Source organism: Peromyscus leucopus, chromosome 4 (assembly GCF_004664715.2).
Source record: "Peromyscus leucopus breed LL Stock chromosome 4, UCI_PerLeu_2.1, whole genome shotgun sequence".
Taxonomy (NCBI): Eukaryota; Metazoa; Chordata; class Mammalia; order Rodentia; family Cricetidae; genus Peromyscus; species Peromyscus leucopus.
The window spans coordinates 122,574,226-122,593,981 of NC_051066.1; the positions used below are offsets into that span (position 1 = coordinate 122,574,226).

At 41.1% G+C, this 19,756-nt stretch overlaps 1 protein-coding gene across 2 annotated transcripts in view; it reads right to left on the reverse strand.

Annotated features, from left to right (window-relative positions):
• Ralgapa2 (Ral GTPase activating protein catalytic subunit alpha 2) overlaps positions 1-19,756 on the reverse strand; it is a 273,441-nt gene that overhangs the window by 69,846 nt on the left and 183,839 nt on the right. For both annotated transcript variants that reach the window (XM_037205268.1, XM_028881854.2), the window contains one exon: positions 13,685-13,843. In XM_037205268.1, the coding sequence (XP_037061163.1) occupies positions 13,685-13,843 (159 nt within the window). The remainder of the gene's footprint in view (positions 1-13,684; positions 13,844-19,756) is intronic.

The window sequence follows — 19,756 nt, forward strand, 5'->3', positions numbered from 1 at the left end:
ATTTCCATCATGTGGGCAAACCATAGTGTTCATGGATGTCTTTTTTGGATTTCTTTCTTTTCTCTTCCTTTCTCCTCTGTTAGAATTTCATTAATTCTACTCACTACCAAGGAGGCTGTCAGCTCTGTGAGATCTGGAACTGGATCTGGCTAGTAACTCTTACATACACCTACAATTTCTCTTGATTTTTCATTAATTTGCATAATATTTATTATATGATAGAACTTTTATTCTAATCTATTCACTAAAGGGGCATGTGAAGAACACACAAACACACACACACACACAAAATTTCTGCTATAGCCTAACTCCAAGTTTATTACAGATTTCAGAAAACAGTTAAACATATACAGTATATGCTGTGTAAAATAGAAGATAATGCAGAGAAGAGCAAAGGACTTTTGGGTGGATGTGTATCTCCAATTATATCAAAATGAGAGGGAGGGCTTTAATGAAAGATGTTTCATGGCAACTCTGCAGGAGATGGAGGAATGGACCAGGAGAGATGAGGACCATGGATGGAAGGACATTCCATGAAGATCAACAGGTGTCCAGCTTGTGACAGGAATGGGACTGGCATGTTTAAGCAAAGACAGGAATCACAGTTGTCAGAGCCACATTATTAGAGGGAAGACCAGGAGGGAGAGAAGTCAGGAAGGAAACAAGAAGAGCTTTGTAGGAAATTGTAAGAATCCTCAATTTCTATCCTAAGGAAGACAGAAGCCTTCTAGAGGGTTTTAGAGAAGTGGAGAACACCATCTAACTTACATTTGTGTGTATGTGGTATGTATACATGTTTGTGCATATATGTACAGGTGCACATGAGTGTGTATGCATGTAGAGACCAGAGATGGACATTGGGTGTCTTCCTCAATCACTTTCCACCTCGTTTTGTGAAGACAGGGTCTCTCACTGAACCTGACGCTCACTTAGCAATAACAGTAAGTGTAAGTGGAGTCACAATGATTCAGGTCAGTAGTCCTAGCAACTTGGGAGGCTGAGGTGGAGGACCATGAGTTAAAAGCTAGTCTGGGCAATATTGTCAATATATTTCAAAAAACTCCACACATTCCAAGTGTATAGAGAGAACAACTCTAACAAAAGATGTGTAAGACATATATGCTGTGTAAGACATATATTCTGTATGCTGTGAATATGTGTTGCTCTGATTGGTTGATAAATAAAACACTGATTGGCCATTAGCCGGGCAGGAAGTATAGGCAGAATAAGCAGACAAGGAGAATTCTGGGAAGAGGAAGGCTGAGTCAGGAGACGCAAGCCTACTGTCCAGGAAGCAGCATGTAATGGCAAAACAGGTAAAGCCATTGAACATATGACAATATACAGATTAACAGAAATGGGCTGAGTTTAAGTGTAAGAGCTAGTCAGTAGTGAGTATGAGCTAATGGCTGAGCAGTTTTAGGTAACATAAGCATCTGTGTGATTATTTTATAAAAGGCTGTGGGACTGTGGGTGACAGATTTGTCCTGACCGCAGGCCAGGTGGGACAAAGAAAAACTTCAGCTACACATATATACTTAAAATACCCAAGAGGGGTAACAAATATTCATGGAAACCTGAATAAATTCAAAGTACAATATTCATGGGCTGGAAGTTTCAATACTGTTTAAGATGTCAATTCTTCTGGAATCAAGATTTAGATTCTAACACAAACTCAACTAAAATTCTGGGTAGACATGTATTAGGTGCTTCTAAATTCATACAGAAATGGAAAGATAGAAATTAGCTATGATGGTAATGAGATGATTTATATTATTTGACTTCAAGGAATAATATAAAATTACAGAAATTAAGATATCAGAACAGTGGTATCAGGATTGATAAATTGACAAAACAAAATATACTGCCAGAGAATAGAGCCACACATTTACAGCAACTATTTGACAATAAGGCACCAGATTAATTTTATTGGGAAAGGAAGTTTATTTCAATAAAGACTCTGGAACAACTGGATAGCCATATGAAAACCTGAACCCTGACCTCCATTTCATCACATACACAAAATGAGCTGGGTTACAGACAGAAATATTAAAACTAATCCTACAAAGGGGATGACAAGATGGTTCAGTGGGAAAGGGCCCTTGCTGCCAAGTCTGATGACCAGAATTGACATCCAAAACACACCCTAGATTTCTGCAAGTTTTCCTCTCACCTCCATGAATGTGCCATGGCATGGCCAATGCGCGCGCGCGCGCGCGCGCGCGCGCACACACACACACACACACACAAATAATAAAATTAAAAATAAAAAAACTCTAAAACTTCAAAAAGAAACATAAAAAATCTTTACAACAGTGGATAGACAAAGATTTATTAGGGTGCAGAAGGCATTGATCATAAGAAAAACAGAAAATAAAATCACCCATCGTATTGGGATAGAGATTTCCATCACTCATAAATATGTTTCCAAATCTTTTAACAGAATACCAGGGAAACAATTAAATAGTGTGCCAGAATAATAGAACATCATGACCAAGCTAGATACATCACAATAAGGTATGTGTGAGTTTCCATTAAAAATTAATGTGTATAGTTAAAAAAACATTAATGTATTAAATGAGAAAAGTAAGACGATCATTTCAGAAGATGGTTTTAAAGTAAGTTTCATTAAATTCGAATTCTATTTATAAAAATTTCTTAGCTATCGAATAAAAATGAACTTGTTAGACATTTGAGTATCGCCACTCTTATGGCCTGCTGCTCATGTATTCTGTCCTGTTTTATAGCTGTGCTTTGAATAAAGTTTCCTTGCTACTTTGCAGGACAAAAACAAACAAACAAACAAACAAACAAACAATTTGCACTACCCATCTACTAAACTATGGCAATAGTGAACCACTGAAAGGTTGCTATGTGAGAGTGAATGAGAGAAGACTTTTCATTAGTGAGTTTTGCCAGGACAGGAGAGAAAGAAAGGGGTGTGTGTGTGTGGTTATTATGGGTTGGAAGAAAATAATAAAAACTGCTATTATTTTAATTGTTAGATTATTATATGATTATGTAGTATAATTATAATAAAGGGCCTATGGGAAATGGTCAAAACTAGATGTCAATAGATAAAGAATGGACTCATAAAACTACTTTTCTATCCTCAGCAACAACTGTTCAGAAAAGAAAATGATAGTATATATTATCATGATTATTATAACATCATAAAATACAGACTTGAGAGATCTTGTAGGTCATACAGAGAAAAGAAAAATCACAAAACCTTCACAGAAGTAGTCTAAGCAAATGAGATGATCGAGCTCTCTTGCATATATCTGCTCTATCTGACAAGAAGACTCACCATCACTATCACTTCCTCTTACAGATTCACTCAAGGACTCAATGCAGTGCCTGGTACAGAGATGACAGAGGTTAAGGGAAGTAAAGACATTCCTTAGGAAGAGTGGGGTAGGGGCTTGCTTCAGTTGTAGGAAAGCATGCTCTAAACTGTAGCATAAGACAAGATACTAGAGCAGTTCACACAGGACCCATGGAGCCAAAGGGAGGGGTCACACTCTCTTTTGCTGTATGATGATCACTGAACACTCATTTATGGAGCTACTTGGGACCTATGACCCCATGAGGTGGTGATGCTGACTTGTGAGATGTGGCATATCCCAGGAACCAGTGACTCCCAAGAGTCTTTTGTAATTAGAAACTGAAGTCTAGGTCTAAGGAGACAGTCAGGGAGGGGCCTTCCACTTTACTCTAGTTCTCCTGTTCCTCTGATGTTTGTCTGATTTCTTTGGAGAACTCAATGCAGTAGCACTCCTACTAGAAGACATGGCATTCTCTCCAATGGCTACTGGCTACTTTGGGCTCTGGGATCACTGTACACTGAGACAGACAGTAAAGAAGGGTATGGGTGAGTGACCCTACCCAAGGGAAACAGTGCTGCTGTTGCACAGTGGGGACAGGGAACAGAAAGCTCCTGGGGTGCCCCCTCCTGGTCTCATACTCAATGGTGAAGCTAATGAAAGGTAACATCTAGAGTCCTCATCAGAACCGGGATTCAAATGGTTCATCCATCTAAACCTTCTGAACAACTCCTGGGTGCCTTATCCTAGTATGGTGACCAAAGCCTAGGTACTAAGATTTTCCATAACTGTTAACAAACTGGCTTTCCTTACCATCTAGCTGCAAGATGAAGATACCTATGGCGTGCCTGCCATGTCCTCCATGATTACACAGCTCTGGCTGAGGAGAAAAGCATGCATCTAGAAAGTACAGCCCAAACTAATTTATACCCTTCAGGCTGAGGTGCACAGCAGGACATTTTCACATCCAAGTTCTCTTATTGGCCAGCTGTGAACACAAAGGCAGCTTTTTGCTGAGAAGTAGTGATTCCGAAGTTCATGGCACCTGTTAACACTGTCAAGCACATTGGCCTAGGGGTGTATCCAGCTAGCTAGAGTGAGGACAATATTTGGGACAAACCTCCATTGGATATATAAGAACTAATCCCCAAGGACTCAGTTGGAACATTTTGATGCTTCCAACCAGAGCTGGGCAAATGCTTCACAGACAACTCTGAGCTTTTAGAACTAGACTATTGCCAGTATGGGCTTACTGAGATCCAGTCCATGATGAAAACTTCTTTCTTTCCTAGTTGGCCAGTTATACATCCCAATGCTGCAGGCATTGCACTTATAACAAAGACATGGCCATGATTTTTGTGTCTGGTTTTTTGGCACCGACTTTATCATGCAAGAAGATAGTAATGGAATGCAAAGGTTTTTAGATTTGTTTCTGCCGAACATATTTGTCTTTCATGTGGATACAGGATGGATACTCTGAAGCACACAAAAATGAGAAAAACTTCATTATTATACATCTACATACAGAGGCTGCAGATGTAATTTTTAGGTGGTCCTTGAAAGTTAGGTGGCCAGAGACTAAAATGGCAAAGTCAGGTAGAGGGAGACTACACACTTTTATACTAGGAGCATACCTTCTTACAGCACAGAATGATGGGTGTAAAGAAAGGATCTGAGAGGTTAAGAGCAACTGCCATAATGAGCACAATTGTTATGAAGCAGTAAGCGTATGGTAAGGGTCACTGCAACTGTAAATTTGGAAATAACTTTAGACTTAGAGGCTAAGTAGTGAGGCTATTAAGAGCATCTGCATGTGAGGGGAAAGGGGCACATGGAGAGTTGTCAGCGGCTTGACAGACCAAAACAGCTTTCCCCATAAATGCTTGGTCAAGGATAACTCCCTACTCCCCGCAAAAGAGGTTCCAGCTGCTCTAAAGGAGAATGCTTCCTTCATCTAGACTTAAACAGAACATTCAAGGGGTTGATTAGACTACAAATAATGTGTTTTCTCACATTTCTCACCAATCTTCTAAGAAAACCTAAAACTGAAAGTACTAATGAACAATCATGAAAGGATCATATACCATTTGGGGAATAAAGAAGTATCAATATGAGAGGCCAAAAGGGTGAAGTAGCTTCTAGGTAAGCAGAGACCATGTGAAAGACCCTAACCCTTCAGGCTTACACCCCCCAAACCCCAGGAGAATAAGGAACTAAAAAGAAAACTAGTTCCAAGGGCAACCTGACTCAGCCATTATTCAACCATCCCTGCAACAATGTAACAATGTAAAAAGATTTCTGTTAAGAAATGTGCTCAACTGTGACTGGGATAGTTGCAAGTGTTCCAGGAAGGACCACTGTGACCTTTGTGTAAACTCCACTCCCGCCCTGATACCCCCCCTTGAGGTTTCGGGAAGAATGTACATGCGGATGTGACTGTACCCACTCTGTGATCAGACCATGATCTTGTGAAATGAAATTGTATGGGAATTGTAATCTTACGGCTTTTGTGGGTTTTTCCTTTAAAAGTACCCATGTGATTGCAATAGACTTGACTCTTGCTCTCTGGAGCTGAGTTTGCCCAACTGTACAGCTGCATTAATAAACACCTCTTGCTGTTGCATCAACTGGATTGGAGTCTGGGTTCTTGGGGCGCCCCCTCAAGAAGGTAGTACCCTGGGTCTGGGGTCTATCACATGCAGACCAAAGGCTCGCCCTGCTCTAGGGATGCGCAATGGTAGGACACTGCCTAGGGCTTCCTGGTACAACCGGAACACACCACCTGTAAGTACCTCTCTACCTCTGAGAGCTATGACTTGGTATCTCGTCACAGCTTTCCCCTTGGGGAAGTCCACAATCCCACAGGAATTATGAACTTTTGAAAGGGTGTATTTGCATTTCCATGCCTATACGTGAGATACTGAAGTGGGAGATAGATAAGTCAATTAAAAAGTTAGTATTAGAAGACAATTTTTCTGTTTGGGAAAAAAGTAATAAAAATTGTGGAAAGCACAACATGTTATATGTGTAGCACTTTTCATATGCTCTGTGATTCAGTGTAGGATGTGGCAAGGGGAAACAGATGTCTTCAAGAGAATACAGCTCTCTTTAAGGTAAACTCTCTAAGGATTGCGCTGCTCAGGATATGGCTCGTTCAATTTGTGCTAGTTTCCTGAAAGATGAGAGAACACAGATTTAAACTATTTTGCAGAGCTTGGGGTAGACACAGTAAATAATTTCCAAGTAATGAGCGCGTCCTGTTGGGAAACAACATGGCACCTCAATGAATGTCTTATAAGTAGGCTGATCACTTAATTTGCCCTACATACATAATTAATCTATGTTTTAATTAGTTAAGAGATTATATTAAGCACAGACAAGGGGTTTTAAAAGCTCAGGAACATCTGAGTTGATGATGGCTACAGTCAAGTTCTGAGCTTAGTGCTTTAACACAGAGCATGTGGTTCTCCCAACTCTTCTATATCCCCATGTTTACAGAGAAATGACGAAGACTGGAGTGGCTTGCTGCTTTTCTCAAGGTCATCTAAGTCAAAATAGGGTCCAGACTCCACTGTGACCCACGAGGCTCCCCACAGCCTGCCGGGCCCCTCTCTTTTGCTTCTCTGATGCTGGCCACATAGGATGTTTTTCTTTCTTCACTCTTGAAGTTCAGGCTTACCTCAGGACTTTGTTCTGTCTGTCTGTCCTCTCTGCTTCATACTTGATTAGGGCTGGCACACCTGCTCCACTGGGTCCCAGCTCAGGGAGCCTTTGCCCACATGAATCACTGTGCAGTAGTCCTTCATCTCTGATCACTTTCATTGCCTGAAGTTGACTGACACTGTTAGCCCATCTTTCTTCTGATTAGTGTTAGCACGGCATATCCTTCATTAGCATTTATTTAAGTCTTTGCTAGGTAACTTACTTGTTGGGCCTTTTCTTCCTCCTCCTCCTTTCTCTGTCTCTCTCTGTGTCTCTCTTGCACCTTGACAGTGTCTGTGGTTTATTTTCCCCAGTGTTAAGATTGAACCTGAGGCTTGTTCACTCACACCATTAAATTTGTACTTTATGACCGAGCTACACCTCCAGCCTCTCTCTTATCTCTTAGCTCATATATTTAGGACACTGATTATAAAAAGAAGTTATTGATAGTGTTAATAATATGTGCCATGTTATTTTAGTTCTCTTTTTGGTCTTCTACTTCCATTTTCTCTGGTTTTATCTGAACATTCTTATGATTCTACTTTTCTTCTCATTTATCATATCAATTACATTTCATATTTTAAACATGTTTTTATTTTTATTTTTTGAGACAGGGTGTCTCTGTGCAGCCCTGGCTGTCCTGGAACTCAGTCCATGGACCAGGCTGTCCTCAAACTCACAAATATCCTTCTGCCTCTGCCTCCCAAGTGCTGGGATTAAAGGTGTACACCACTATTGCCTAGCCCTTAAACACTTTTTTAGAGGTTGTCCCAAGTTTGGAATACTTTCATAACTCTGCCAAAATGCCCCTTTTAAATGGCACTATGCAAGGATCATCCCCAGCCCTTGGCCCCATCACTTCTTTTCGTTTTGGGGGAGGGGTTTTTTTTCAAGACAGGGTTTCTCTGTGCAGTCCTGGCTGTCCTGGAACTCTCTCTGTAGACCAGGCTGGCCTTAAACTCACAGAGATCCATCTGCCTGTGCCTCCTGAATGCTGGGAATTAAAGGCATGCGCCACCCCCAGCAAAGCATTTCATTTCACCTTCATTTATTTCTTCTCTAAAGCCATCCTTTTTTATGTAGATGTGTGTATGGTCTTTGTGTGTATGGTGTTTGTTTGAGTATGTGTGCCTGTACATATATGAAGGCCAGAGGCCAATGTGTGTCATCAGCATTTACTTGTCACATTCTCTTGGAACCTGGAGCTCACTGACTTGACTACCCAGGAGCTCCAGAGATCCTCTGCCTCTATCTCCCTCAACTTGGGTCCTCGTGTTCATGTGACAAGCACTCTCCTGACAAAACAGTCCTTTCTTCTTTCCTTCTGTGTGAAGAATTTACCATTTAGTGCAGGATAACCTACGGGGCACAAATTCCCTGAAAACTTGTTGTCTGGTTGTGGAAGTCTCTCCTTTTGAAGGATCATTTCCCCAGACCCAGAATTTTGGGCAGTCTTTTCTTCAATCACCCCGAGTGCATGGGTCTCCTGTGCACAGCTCTCTTGATCTCTTCTTGTTGACATGGCTTCTCAAGAGAAATCCCAGGCAGTGTGACCGTGTGTGTCTCTGTGGTGGTTTGTTTCCCCACGGCTTCTTTGAGACTTCCTGTTGGTTTTCTGGCTTACGCCCTGGTGTACTTTGGTAGGAACTAAAGCAGCCCCCGCACCACCTCCCCTTCCCTTCTGCTTCCTTTGCTCTGTGACACCCACTGCTACTAGAAAACTGTTTCAACAACTTACTCACATATTTATTGGCTCTTTCCACACTGCTGGACCCATGCATCAAGGACAAACATCAGAAAACAAAGAAACAACAACAACAAAAAACCCCAAGCAAAGTCAGAAAAAGAACTACAAGAACAATTTCCCACTATCTTTAGCAATTCGCTTTGCAAGTCTATTTCTATTTTTTAATAAGTAAGTGTTCTTGGCTGGGTGTGGTGGCACATGCCTTGGGAGGCAGAGGCAGGTAGATTTCTATGAGAACCTGTCTCAAAAAAGAAAAGTGTTTTTCTTCCTCATGTACCTGTTCTAAAGGACAACAGAGAAGACAAACGAAGTACTAGATTTCAAGTTTAGTCTAGCACACACACACCTCAGGCAGTGGGCTGTTCCTTCCACAGAGGAGGCCAGCACACTCCCACACCCCGCTCCCCTGTCAGGCTAAATAGCCAGCAGGTGTGCACCCCCATGCAGGACCTTAGGAAGCTGCATGAGGAGGGGCCGGGAGATGGCCTGTCTCCTGGGTCAAAGTGGCCTTTCCCACTGTGGCAGCTCAGGAGTAGAGAAGAGATCTGCCCTGCTTCCTGGCACGAAGCCTGGGCTGCAGTTTGCTGTTTGGGGTACATTCAGCAAAAGAGGGGAGATAAACTCACAAGGGGAAGACAAACATGTCAAGGACTAAGTAAGAAACAGGAGAATGGTGCCAACTTTTGAGGAAATTCAGTTGCAAAGGAGATCTGAAAAGGCAAACTCCTGGGAGGTAGGAGGTAAGTTAAGAACAGTGCTGCTGTGGGTTTTCTTCTGTTTGGATCAAGGCCCTGTGGTGAAATAAATGTTTTCTATTTTTGGCACCTGCTTGTGGGTGACTCAATCTTCCAGAAACTGGACAAAAGGGCTAATATAAATCCATATCATACAGGGAATTCCTCTAACTAGCAATGTCAGTGTATTAGCAAAAAAGATAATTTTCAAACAACACCTATAAGCAAGCTGCCTTTCATGTGGTTCAATAATAATACATGACCTAAATGAGCACACTGCAGCAATCCAGTTACTAAGTTAGTGCAATAAAACCGGGCTCTTTGGTATTTTCAATGATCTTTTCTAAGTAAATAATTCTTAGTATTTTCCAAAGTTATTTTACTTCCTTGAGAATTCCCCAGAACATTTTAACATAAATTGATTGAATCTCCAAAGGATTAAGATAAATATTTAAAAAATTATAATAATGAGGTCAAGAGAAATTTACAAAACCATGAAGCAAAGGCAAACATACTCCCTGTATAATGGGGCAACTCCAGGAGGCTTAAAACATTTCCTTGCAGAAACAAAGATGCCCAAGCTGGACTCCTCTTAGCCTTATGTGCTAAAATGCTCTTGTGACTTCTGACACATCAGTCAGTCCTCTGCTGGTATTTTGTAGGTGCTTGCTCCAGACAAAGGTCCTGAGCTAAGCATCATCTGGAAGAGGGATACATTCCCATACATCTGCATGCATACATGTATCTCCACCGCACACACCCCTGAAGCTACAAGAGAGCCAGATACCACTTCAACAGAGCCCCACAGGCAGTTAGGGAAACTTAGGAAAAGGTAAAGTAAGTGACCCTTTAAGTCACTCATTGTCTTAGGTACAGGTCTTTCCTGAATGGCTGACTGATGAAAGTAGTTGAAAAATATAAGTCTGATAATTACATATTTCTTTTCTATGATCAAAATTTTATTGTGTCAATATTTACGGAGATGGGGATGGACTTATTTGGAAATCAACTTAACAATGAAATAATGTTGCAAAGCACACTTTTTTTTTTAAGAGAAAGGCAGAGGTTCAATGCAATGTTCATACAGTGAGCAGATCCTCTCAGCCATGAGCGTTTTGTGCACGCACAGGAGCACACACATGCTTCTTCAATGTACCATTTTACAAATGCGGGGCATTATTAAGAGGGGCGGATTCTGCCAGGCACATAATTTGTATATTTAAAGGGGGTGTATGGAATGAAAAAGCGAAATATGTTAAATTTCAAAGGACTTGGAAGTAATGCTGCCTGGGAGCTTGTATTACAAATAGCCCCACATTATTACATAGGCTATTAATGAGGCCAAGTGAATGAAAGTACAATTTGAATATGCATGACTCTATCCAATGAGCAGGACTTTTGTGTACTGATGAGTTTTTTCCCCCTCCTAAAAAGGATTAAAATTATTCTTAGAGAAGTGTGGCTGCCCAGAAATGAGTAAAATAAATGTATTTAGACCAGTGTCACACTGTATTCATATGAAATATACAGGTGCTAAAAGATTGCCACTGACTCCATCTACAATTTCTGAAACATATGCATATTCTGTCTTCCTATAGGAATATTCTTCAGCTCAAGCAGCTGTGTCAGTACAATCTCTAAGCAAAAATAATGATTTTGGTGGAGATGCCTAAAAGTAGCCAAGGTTAAGTAAACCTTTTGAGTACAAAGCCTTCAGTTCCATAGTAAGGAGCACTAGTTAAAAGACTGGGAATGGGTAAATTATTGCGCCAAATGGCTGAGAATTAATCTCTGCTGACTAGCTGTAATCTAACGAGGCGTCTGTGTCCCAGGGAGCCCGCAGCATGTCCCTGGCGGTATGTGCAGTGTGTCGAGTCTGCGTGGCACTCTTTGTCCTCACTCACAGGCGGCCTTTCCCCTCATTGTCCATAATATCCTCATGCATCTGGGACGCGTGGAATGCATTCATACTAACAGACTTACCATTGTTTTCTCTCAGAAGCTTTGTTGAGCAAAGACTGCATCACGGTTACTGATAATTATATTGCTTAATTAATCAAGACAAAAAAAATTTGCAAATCACTGCCTGGTTGCCAAGCAAGGAGATAAAAAATGACAACAATACAAGCTGAAGCAATATAACAAAAGTAACAGCTATCTGATCAGAAATTCTTATATAATGAAGCTATTAATGCTAAATCGGTTAATGTTAGCATTGCTCCAGGTGTCTCTACTTAGATGCAAACAAAAAGGCTAACATTATGGATATAAAAGGCCAAATGTTGCCATGGATTCTGTAACCTGATAGAGAGGACAGCCTTTTCATTTGATTAGGGAATGCAATTTAAATACCAGGGACCGAAGCCAAACAAACAGACTTTCCCTCCGAAAGCCTCTTGCATTCACCCTGGGGTCAGTGGTTGGTGAACAAAAGGTCAGCTACACTTGCCCTGGAAATGTCTGGATTAATTTTATTACATTGTAATGGTTTGTACTTTAAATGTAGGGATAACACTAAGTTTTCAGTTGCCCTATTATTCTCTTCTTCTCTTTAGGCGTTTTGGGTTAAAATATTAAGAAGCCAATTTTCTCAATTTATCTTGTCAGAATTGATGACCAAGTTTATCTTACACATATTTTGTAGGAAAATTTAAAAAGTATATTAATGACTTTTTATGCATTTTATGCTACTTTGAGAAATGTCATTTTTGACATAGCAGAATGAAATGAAATGCTTTTCAAGTTCTTCATTCACTTTAAAAATAAAGGGGACATTTTAGGGACATTATGACATTTTAGAGGACCATCCCAAAAATGAACAAATAAAACTAGTTATATATACACTACATGTAAAAGAAAAAAACTTGAAAGCTAAAAAGGCCTAAATCCATTGCTTCTCTAACATTAAAAATACCACTTTAGTTCTTATAAGTAATTTTCTTCATGGACAAATGCAAATGTCAGCACCGAGCCATTTTCTTACAGCACCAAACTGAAAACCTGACATACACAGGGGTCTGAATCAGAGAAACACAAATATCTAATATGAATTCAGACAATCTCTATGAACAGACAGAGAACGTCCCCTTCTATGAGGCTTTCCTAGATCCATAAATCCCACACATTGGAGAATTAACATATATGTTAAACTTAGAACTCTACTGATTTTATTTCTGTGATAGTAACTATATAAAAAAAAAATCCTGTTAGCAACCATAACAACACCTTTACCATGGTCCCAGGCACTATCAGGAGCACTTTTTCACTTATTAGCACATATAATGCTTGCAATGTAACTTTACGTTACAAATCTGAATTAAAACAATGAATCTCATGACTTCTTTTTTAAGTTTAAAAAAAGTCTTTAGAATAATGATGAGCTTCTTCAGGAAAATGATTTTGGGATATAAATAAATATATTTAATATCAAGCTGAAAATAAGTCATTTTTTTTCCTTAGAGTGGCTTATATGCTTAATACGTTTAATTTCAAACCTAAGAACACTCTTCTTAATGAATTAAAAGTAAAAGAAGTCACAACACAAAGTAGTGTTAAAATACCAGTAAAGGCATGACAAGGATCGAAACTGCAGCCGATTAGTACACAGGACATAGACCATTGGATTGTTCCAGCCAGCCCTGTGATCAATACCAATTGACATGGCTGAATTGATTCTGTAGCAAGGTGCTTTGATTGCTAATACTCATCCTGTGGGCTGTGCTTCAGGGCCCCAGTGTCTTTCTGGACATGTCAAAAATCCTTCAGGATTGACCTCAATTATCACCAGTCAGGGCTCAGTGACCAATACCCATGCAACAGACAGGGCTGGATTCTAGACCCATGGTTATTCTCCAAATAACCATGTGATAATGGAATTCCATCAACTCTTATTATTAATAATGTGCCCCAGTTAAAATTATTATATTCTTAAAATTATAACATTTCAAAGCATTAAAATTATTTTAAACCCCATACATTTCTCTAACATAATTTTCAAATAATACAACATGGAATTTTGTGCTCATGATTAGAGTTTTTTTTGAAAAATCACAGTTCACTTAAATTTCTATCTAGCACACACAATTCTGATATTTGTAGGATATTCATCAGTTTTTTTGAGGACAGTGAAACCAATGGAAAATGTAGGAGTCAGGGCAACAATGGAGGAAGCATACCTCAGGTTTCTTTGTTATCGTGATAAAGAACATATGATTCTTCATTGGGTAAATAATGATCGAAACGTCTCCAAAGGCTGTTGGGATAATACCCCTGCGGTAGTCCCTGGAGTGTTCAGACCAGACGATGTGGACCTCATCATTCCCCAGGTGACGGAGCTGCAATAGCAAATTGGCTCTTTATTAACTGAGGTGATAACAACAGTTTATGAGGGGCTGTGGCTTATAAATTGAATTAGAAAACTCAAAGGCCAAAAGTATTTTAGTCCCAAATCAGGCTATAACACTGATGCCTTATGTGAGGATTCAAAAGCATACAATTTCATCAAACTCCAGCCCATCTGCCAGGATGCACATTTGGTTCTAAGATCACAGGCAGAAGCACAGGGGCACATTCCAGTGGGACGGAGGCAACCTCTTTAAGGTCTCTTTTCACACAGAATTCTATTTCTACATCAGTCCTATGCTAGAGTGCTGAGAATGTTTCTAAACAACTAAATGACATTCACTTTTTTAGTCTTATTACTTTAAAACTTTAAGCCTCTTAACCCAGTGGGTTATTAAAAAATAACAATGTAAGATAACACAAGCTACTCCAACACAACTGTCGACAAATGTGTGAGAAACTGGTCTTGAGATAAATATATTTAATTTAAATTAAAACTTGAATTTGCTGGGAATGCTAGTAACCAACATTTAAAGATTTCCAAAGTGTTCACATAAATGCCATTTACCCTTCCCACTGGCTTTGTGTAACTCCATCTTTACTTTATCTTACAAGTGCCTGCTCAGGAATGCTCTGTCTCCCAAGTGCAGAGAACAGCATGAAAGAGCGGGCCAGAGACTGTGCCCTCCATTCACAATTATTTAAGCCAGGGACATCCAACTTGTGGCCCACAGGCTATGAGAACACACAGACACAGACACACACACACACACACACACAAACACACATGCATGCACACACATATATGGCACAGTGTGTCCACACTTAGACCCATACAATTGAGGTATAATAAAGTCACACACACATACAAATCTCATACTGTTATAAGTACATTTACAGTTTTGTGTCAGACTGCACTCACAGCTATCTGGGGCTGCAAGCTATACAATCCTGATCTCAGCTTACACCAAAAGCTATTTTACTGTTATAGCTCAGGTAGTTTAGCTCACTTATTTTGACATTTTATAAGTAAAAAGACTATAAACTCCAAAACCCCACAGACTCTTGGTATCTCTGAGAAGGTCTTAGGAAGGTCTCCAGGGACCCTTACAAGCTCTTCCAGAGCAAACCCTTGCTAGATGCAAGAACATCACTGATCAACTGCCTGTGTGGTGATCTCACCAATCTAATCTGGAGAAAGCTGCAAAGAAATCATTTAAGAAAGCCTAGAAGCATAACTAAAAGGAAAACAGACCATAGCGATGGAAGCATCAGCCCAAACTGAAGTTCTGAAGCTGTAAAGACTGGCAGAGCCAGGGGTTTAGAAGCCTTTGGGGAATGAAGTTCTGCCTCACACCAGGAAATGCCATCCAGCATCAGGAACAAGAGCTCACGTAACAGATGAACGTTACAAGTGACCAAACTTAAAAGCACCTTAATAAAACTGAGATGTTATGGCAGAGTTTATATTCTAGTTTTATCTTAAAAATTAGAAAACAAGCGAATTCTGGAATAGTGCATATTTGAAACATATTAGCACAGATACTGTTTTCTTTAGAGACCATTTTATCATAAAGGGAAAAACCCAAGATAACCCCAGAATGGCTTCTTTTCTAGTTATCCAGTTATAAAGGCAGCTGCTTGTTGCAATGCCTGCTTATTTTTCACCATTATACTTCTAGAAGCGACTGTATACATCAATTATTTACAAAGAGACATGCCCTGTATCTTTGTGCCTATATGGAGTAAGGGATGGGATTCACCTGTGTCTGAGCAGTGGCTCCAGAAATGTGCAACTTCGGAGGCCCAGCATAAGTCACAACGATCCAGAACAACTAAATGGTGTCAACAACTTTGTAAATGCAAACACAACCGAGTGCATCTTTTTTCTTGTTCTCCTCACTCCATCATTACCCCCGCATAAGTATTACAGGTGCACAGGGTAGCAGGCAGAAAAGGAAAAACTGTAGCACAGCCAACCCAGCTCTAACACAAAGGTTTTGTTGTTCTTTCTTTTCTTTTTAAGGCACCAAATTCTCATAGCTGAAGGTGTTCCTCCAGTCCACTTTTTTTTTTCTTTTGTTCTTTTTGCAGTACTGGGAATTGAACCTAGAGCCTTATGTATGCAGTGCTCTACACTTCAACTCTGAGTTACATTCCAGCCATTCTTATCTGAGATTTCTGCCTATCTGTGGTTCCCATTTCTTTCTTTCTTTGTTTTTTTTTTTTGTTTTGTTTTGTTTTTTTTGTGTGGTTTTTTTTTGTTTGTTTTGTTTTGTTTTGTTTTGTTTTCGAGACAGGGTTTCTCTGCGTAGCTTTGCGCCTTTCCTGGAGCTCACTTGGTAGCCCAGGCTGGCCTTGAACTCACAGAGATCCGCCTGGCTCTGCCTCCCGAGTGCTGGGATTAAAGGCGTGCGCCACCACCGCCCGGCTCTAACAGAGCTTCCAAAGACCTTGTGACACTGTTTTGCCCCTTAGTCCTTTTGTAGTGACAGCATGAGAGGTAGGGTTGCCAGCAAGACAAGACAGACAGGTTTCCATGGTAAATGTGGACTAGATCTAACTGAAACTTTGGGAGGGATTTGGAGCAATAGGAGCCAACAGTAAGAAATGGGTTATGCTGGAGTTCAGCTTCCAGCCGTTATCCTACAAGGAAAGCTGGCCCTGCACTCTGTTACGATGTTGGCAGAAGCAAATGAATGGAAACAACCATTTCCCAAAGATCAACCTCGCTGCTCCCACCCAACGCCATACCTAATACCTACAGTCTCTCCTTTTCATCCACAAGGGCAGAGTACAGCACTCGCTCTGAATGATACAGGGATTACTGAAATTTTGCAGTTACTCTGCCACTTTCTAAATTGTGTTATTCAATTATATAACCCAAGCAAACCCCTCTTAATTTTATTTGCCGCAGTATTCTGAGAAAACTCTAGCATAGGAGAGCAGTGCCACACTAATTGACCCTTCCTCCCAATGTGGCAATTCTGCAATTAAGGAAGAGCTATTTTTGTAATATTCACCATGTCAGAGCTGCTTTCAGTGTCATGCACCTCAGACTTCTGGACATGTTACAGTTTAATTAACTAAATCATAAAACCAAGAGCTAAAGCCGCAGGACCAATTGACAGACACATCTGGAACAAAGTACAAACATCACACCCTCTCATGCCTATGATAAGAACCCAAGTATGTAAAACGAATAAAACTGGTGTGGACAAACTACGCACATCAGAGCAAAACATAGCTATCCATATCAGAACACGATGGGACATTCTAGAAACCTAAAGTGTACTCAATTCAAAGGGGATTTCAATTTCGGTGTCACTTGGTGATTTTCACTGAACTCTGATTAGAGGCCCTTAAGTTAGAAATCCACCCACAAGTGGACTTTGCACAGGGACAAGTCAACTTGACAGGAGGTAGTGTCTTCAGGAAGAGACAGGAGCTAGAATGGGAGCTGTAGTCATGTGGCCTGCTTCCACTATGCAATCGATTCCAGAAGGCCTCAAGGCTTACCATGCTAGAACAAACAGGCTCCTGAGCCTCAAGAAATCAATCCCATGTCCTGCCATCCTTGGTCCTGACAGAGTTCTAAAGCTCTCTGCCTGCTCTGCCTGCTGCCGCCGGGCTGCACGCCTGCACGCCACTGGTGACACCGGTCATGGTCCACACCTAATAGGCTGACCTCCTTTCCCGACTAATTGCATTACATCGCCAGCTGGCTCCAGAAGGAGTCGTCTGTTTGATTGAAGAATCTGGGCTCCTCAGTGGGCCCGGCTGCTACTTTTACTAAGTAACAGTCAGGCCTGACATCCCCATTGTTCAGCTGACAGTGTGCCCATCCTAAAATCTAAGTTTTATTTGTAAATTAACCAAGAAACTTCCTGCCAGAACAGAGCTGCTTAGAGACTGATAATGTGGGCCTTTCATCCCCTTTCACCAGCACTGTATCACTGCCAATTTGTTTTTCATGTGGCTGGCCAGCCTGAGGCTATAAATCCTTGTAAGACATAAGTGCAATTATAGTCCTGGAGTCAAATGAATTGGACAAATCCAATAGCACAGCTCTGTCCCCACTCTGCAAACCCCTACAGCAGTTAGATTAGCTGTGAAAAATCTAATCTAGCTAGAGCTAACAAATTTCTGCAGTGAAGGATCAAGAGTTCAGTATGGGGCTGCAATAGGATTGCAGAATTGAAAAAGTCCCCCCACGACAAGGGCAGAACAGAGCATGAATCACTTTAGAATTTTGCAGCTCATTTTTAAGCTGTTAGGGACAATTTAGTTAGGGGAAGTCAAGGAACCGGGGGCTGCCATTATGTGACTGATTTTTCTGCCTAACTATGAGACATCCTGGTAAAGAGAGTTTATTGTTAATGATGCTAAATCTTAGAGCTGCAAAAGGTTTCAGCTGCTTTTTGATTATTACAGTGGGGAATCTCCCATCGAGACCAAGCCTCGGGTCTCGGCCAATGCTATTTATGGTAGCATTATGTCAAGAAAATGGTATAAGAACAAAATTTAAGAAGCCTCTATACTTAAGAAATATTTCAAAACAGTTTATGTGCAAATTTATCTTTAACAAGTTATTATCAGTCACACACAAAAAAATCAAAGAATTTGGTGACAATATGCAGATTATGAAGACTTTATAAGGTATCTCAAATTTACAAAAAACTTTGAGTATAGCCCCGGTAAGTGACCCCAGATTCTAAGACATCAGTGAGCTACCAGATAGCAGGGTCCTCCTTTCTATGAACACTGCAGTCATCAGAACCCAAGATGGACAGGCAGCTCGTTCCCACCTGTGGGAACCAGCACATGGCTAGCAGGCCCACTAGCTGTGAGGTTCCCAGCCCAGGAGGCCAAAGCAGTATGCAGGGCTATGCAGGGGGAAAGGCTGCTGAGTTTCTGAATGCAAATTGTGCTTTGTGCATCGGAGACACTTGATCACTATGGAAATTGTCTGTGACCCGAGTTCTGATGATGTCCCACATGCACTGTTGTTCATCGTCTATGCAGTCCAGATGTCTGTGGCTACAGTGGTGAAAAGGCAGAACCAGAGACAAAAGACACGAAGCAGATACAGTAGGGCCCATGAGCTAGCAGCCATCATCTGGCTAATGGGACAGGGAAAAAGAGTCAATTACACCAGTGGACAATGACAGGGACAGTGTTTTTCAGGCACTGTCTCACTTACTTGACTCACCAGTACTGTGCCATGGACCCCATTTTTAATCTTATTTAATACACGAAAAACTGAGGTCCAAGCTGGTAAAACAGCTGGACACACACTTGAGCCTAGAGCTGTCTGGCCCTCGCTCCAGCCACATCACCACACTGCCAATGTGCAGCCTTAGCCAGCACTTGAGGTCCTGCCCTCGGTTCCTTGTCTGCGCTGCTGGAGGGGTGGATGTGAACTGGGAGTGCAGGCTCTGTCACCTACTAGCCCACAGAGGCAGCCAAGTCACCACTGTTCTAGGATGCTCCTCTCTTCTAGAAACTTACAGCAGTGGTTTTCTTACCCGACGACCTTTTCTCCCATTAATGTGTTCCTCATCCAAAACCAGAGCCCCTTCAAGTAAACATGCTGCAGGCTAGGGAGTTCAGGGTCCTGTCTCCTTGGTGGAGTTCCTCTGGGAGCATAAGGTTTCCTTTGAACTTCAGAGGAAACCACCCATAGGGTGGAAGGTGAGGGACAGCAAAGGGGAAGCAGACCAGGTGGGACATCTGTGCAGCAACACATCTTCAGGTCACTTTGCCAAAGCTGGCAGCTCACCCTAGCAATCTTGGGGTGTGGGGAGGACGCTTTCCTAGAGCTTTACCAGTACTTTTTGTCAGAACAGCCATTATGCATTGCGGCCTTAGCAATCTGTGAGGTAAAAACATTTTCTCTCAGGTAA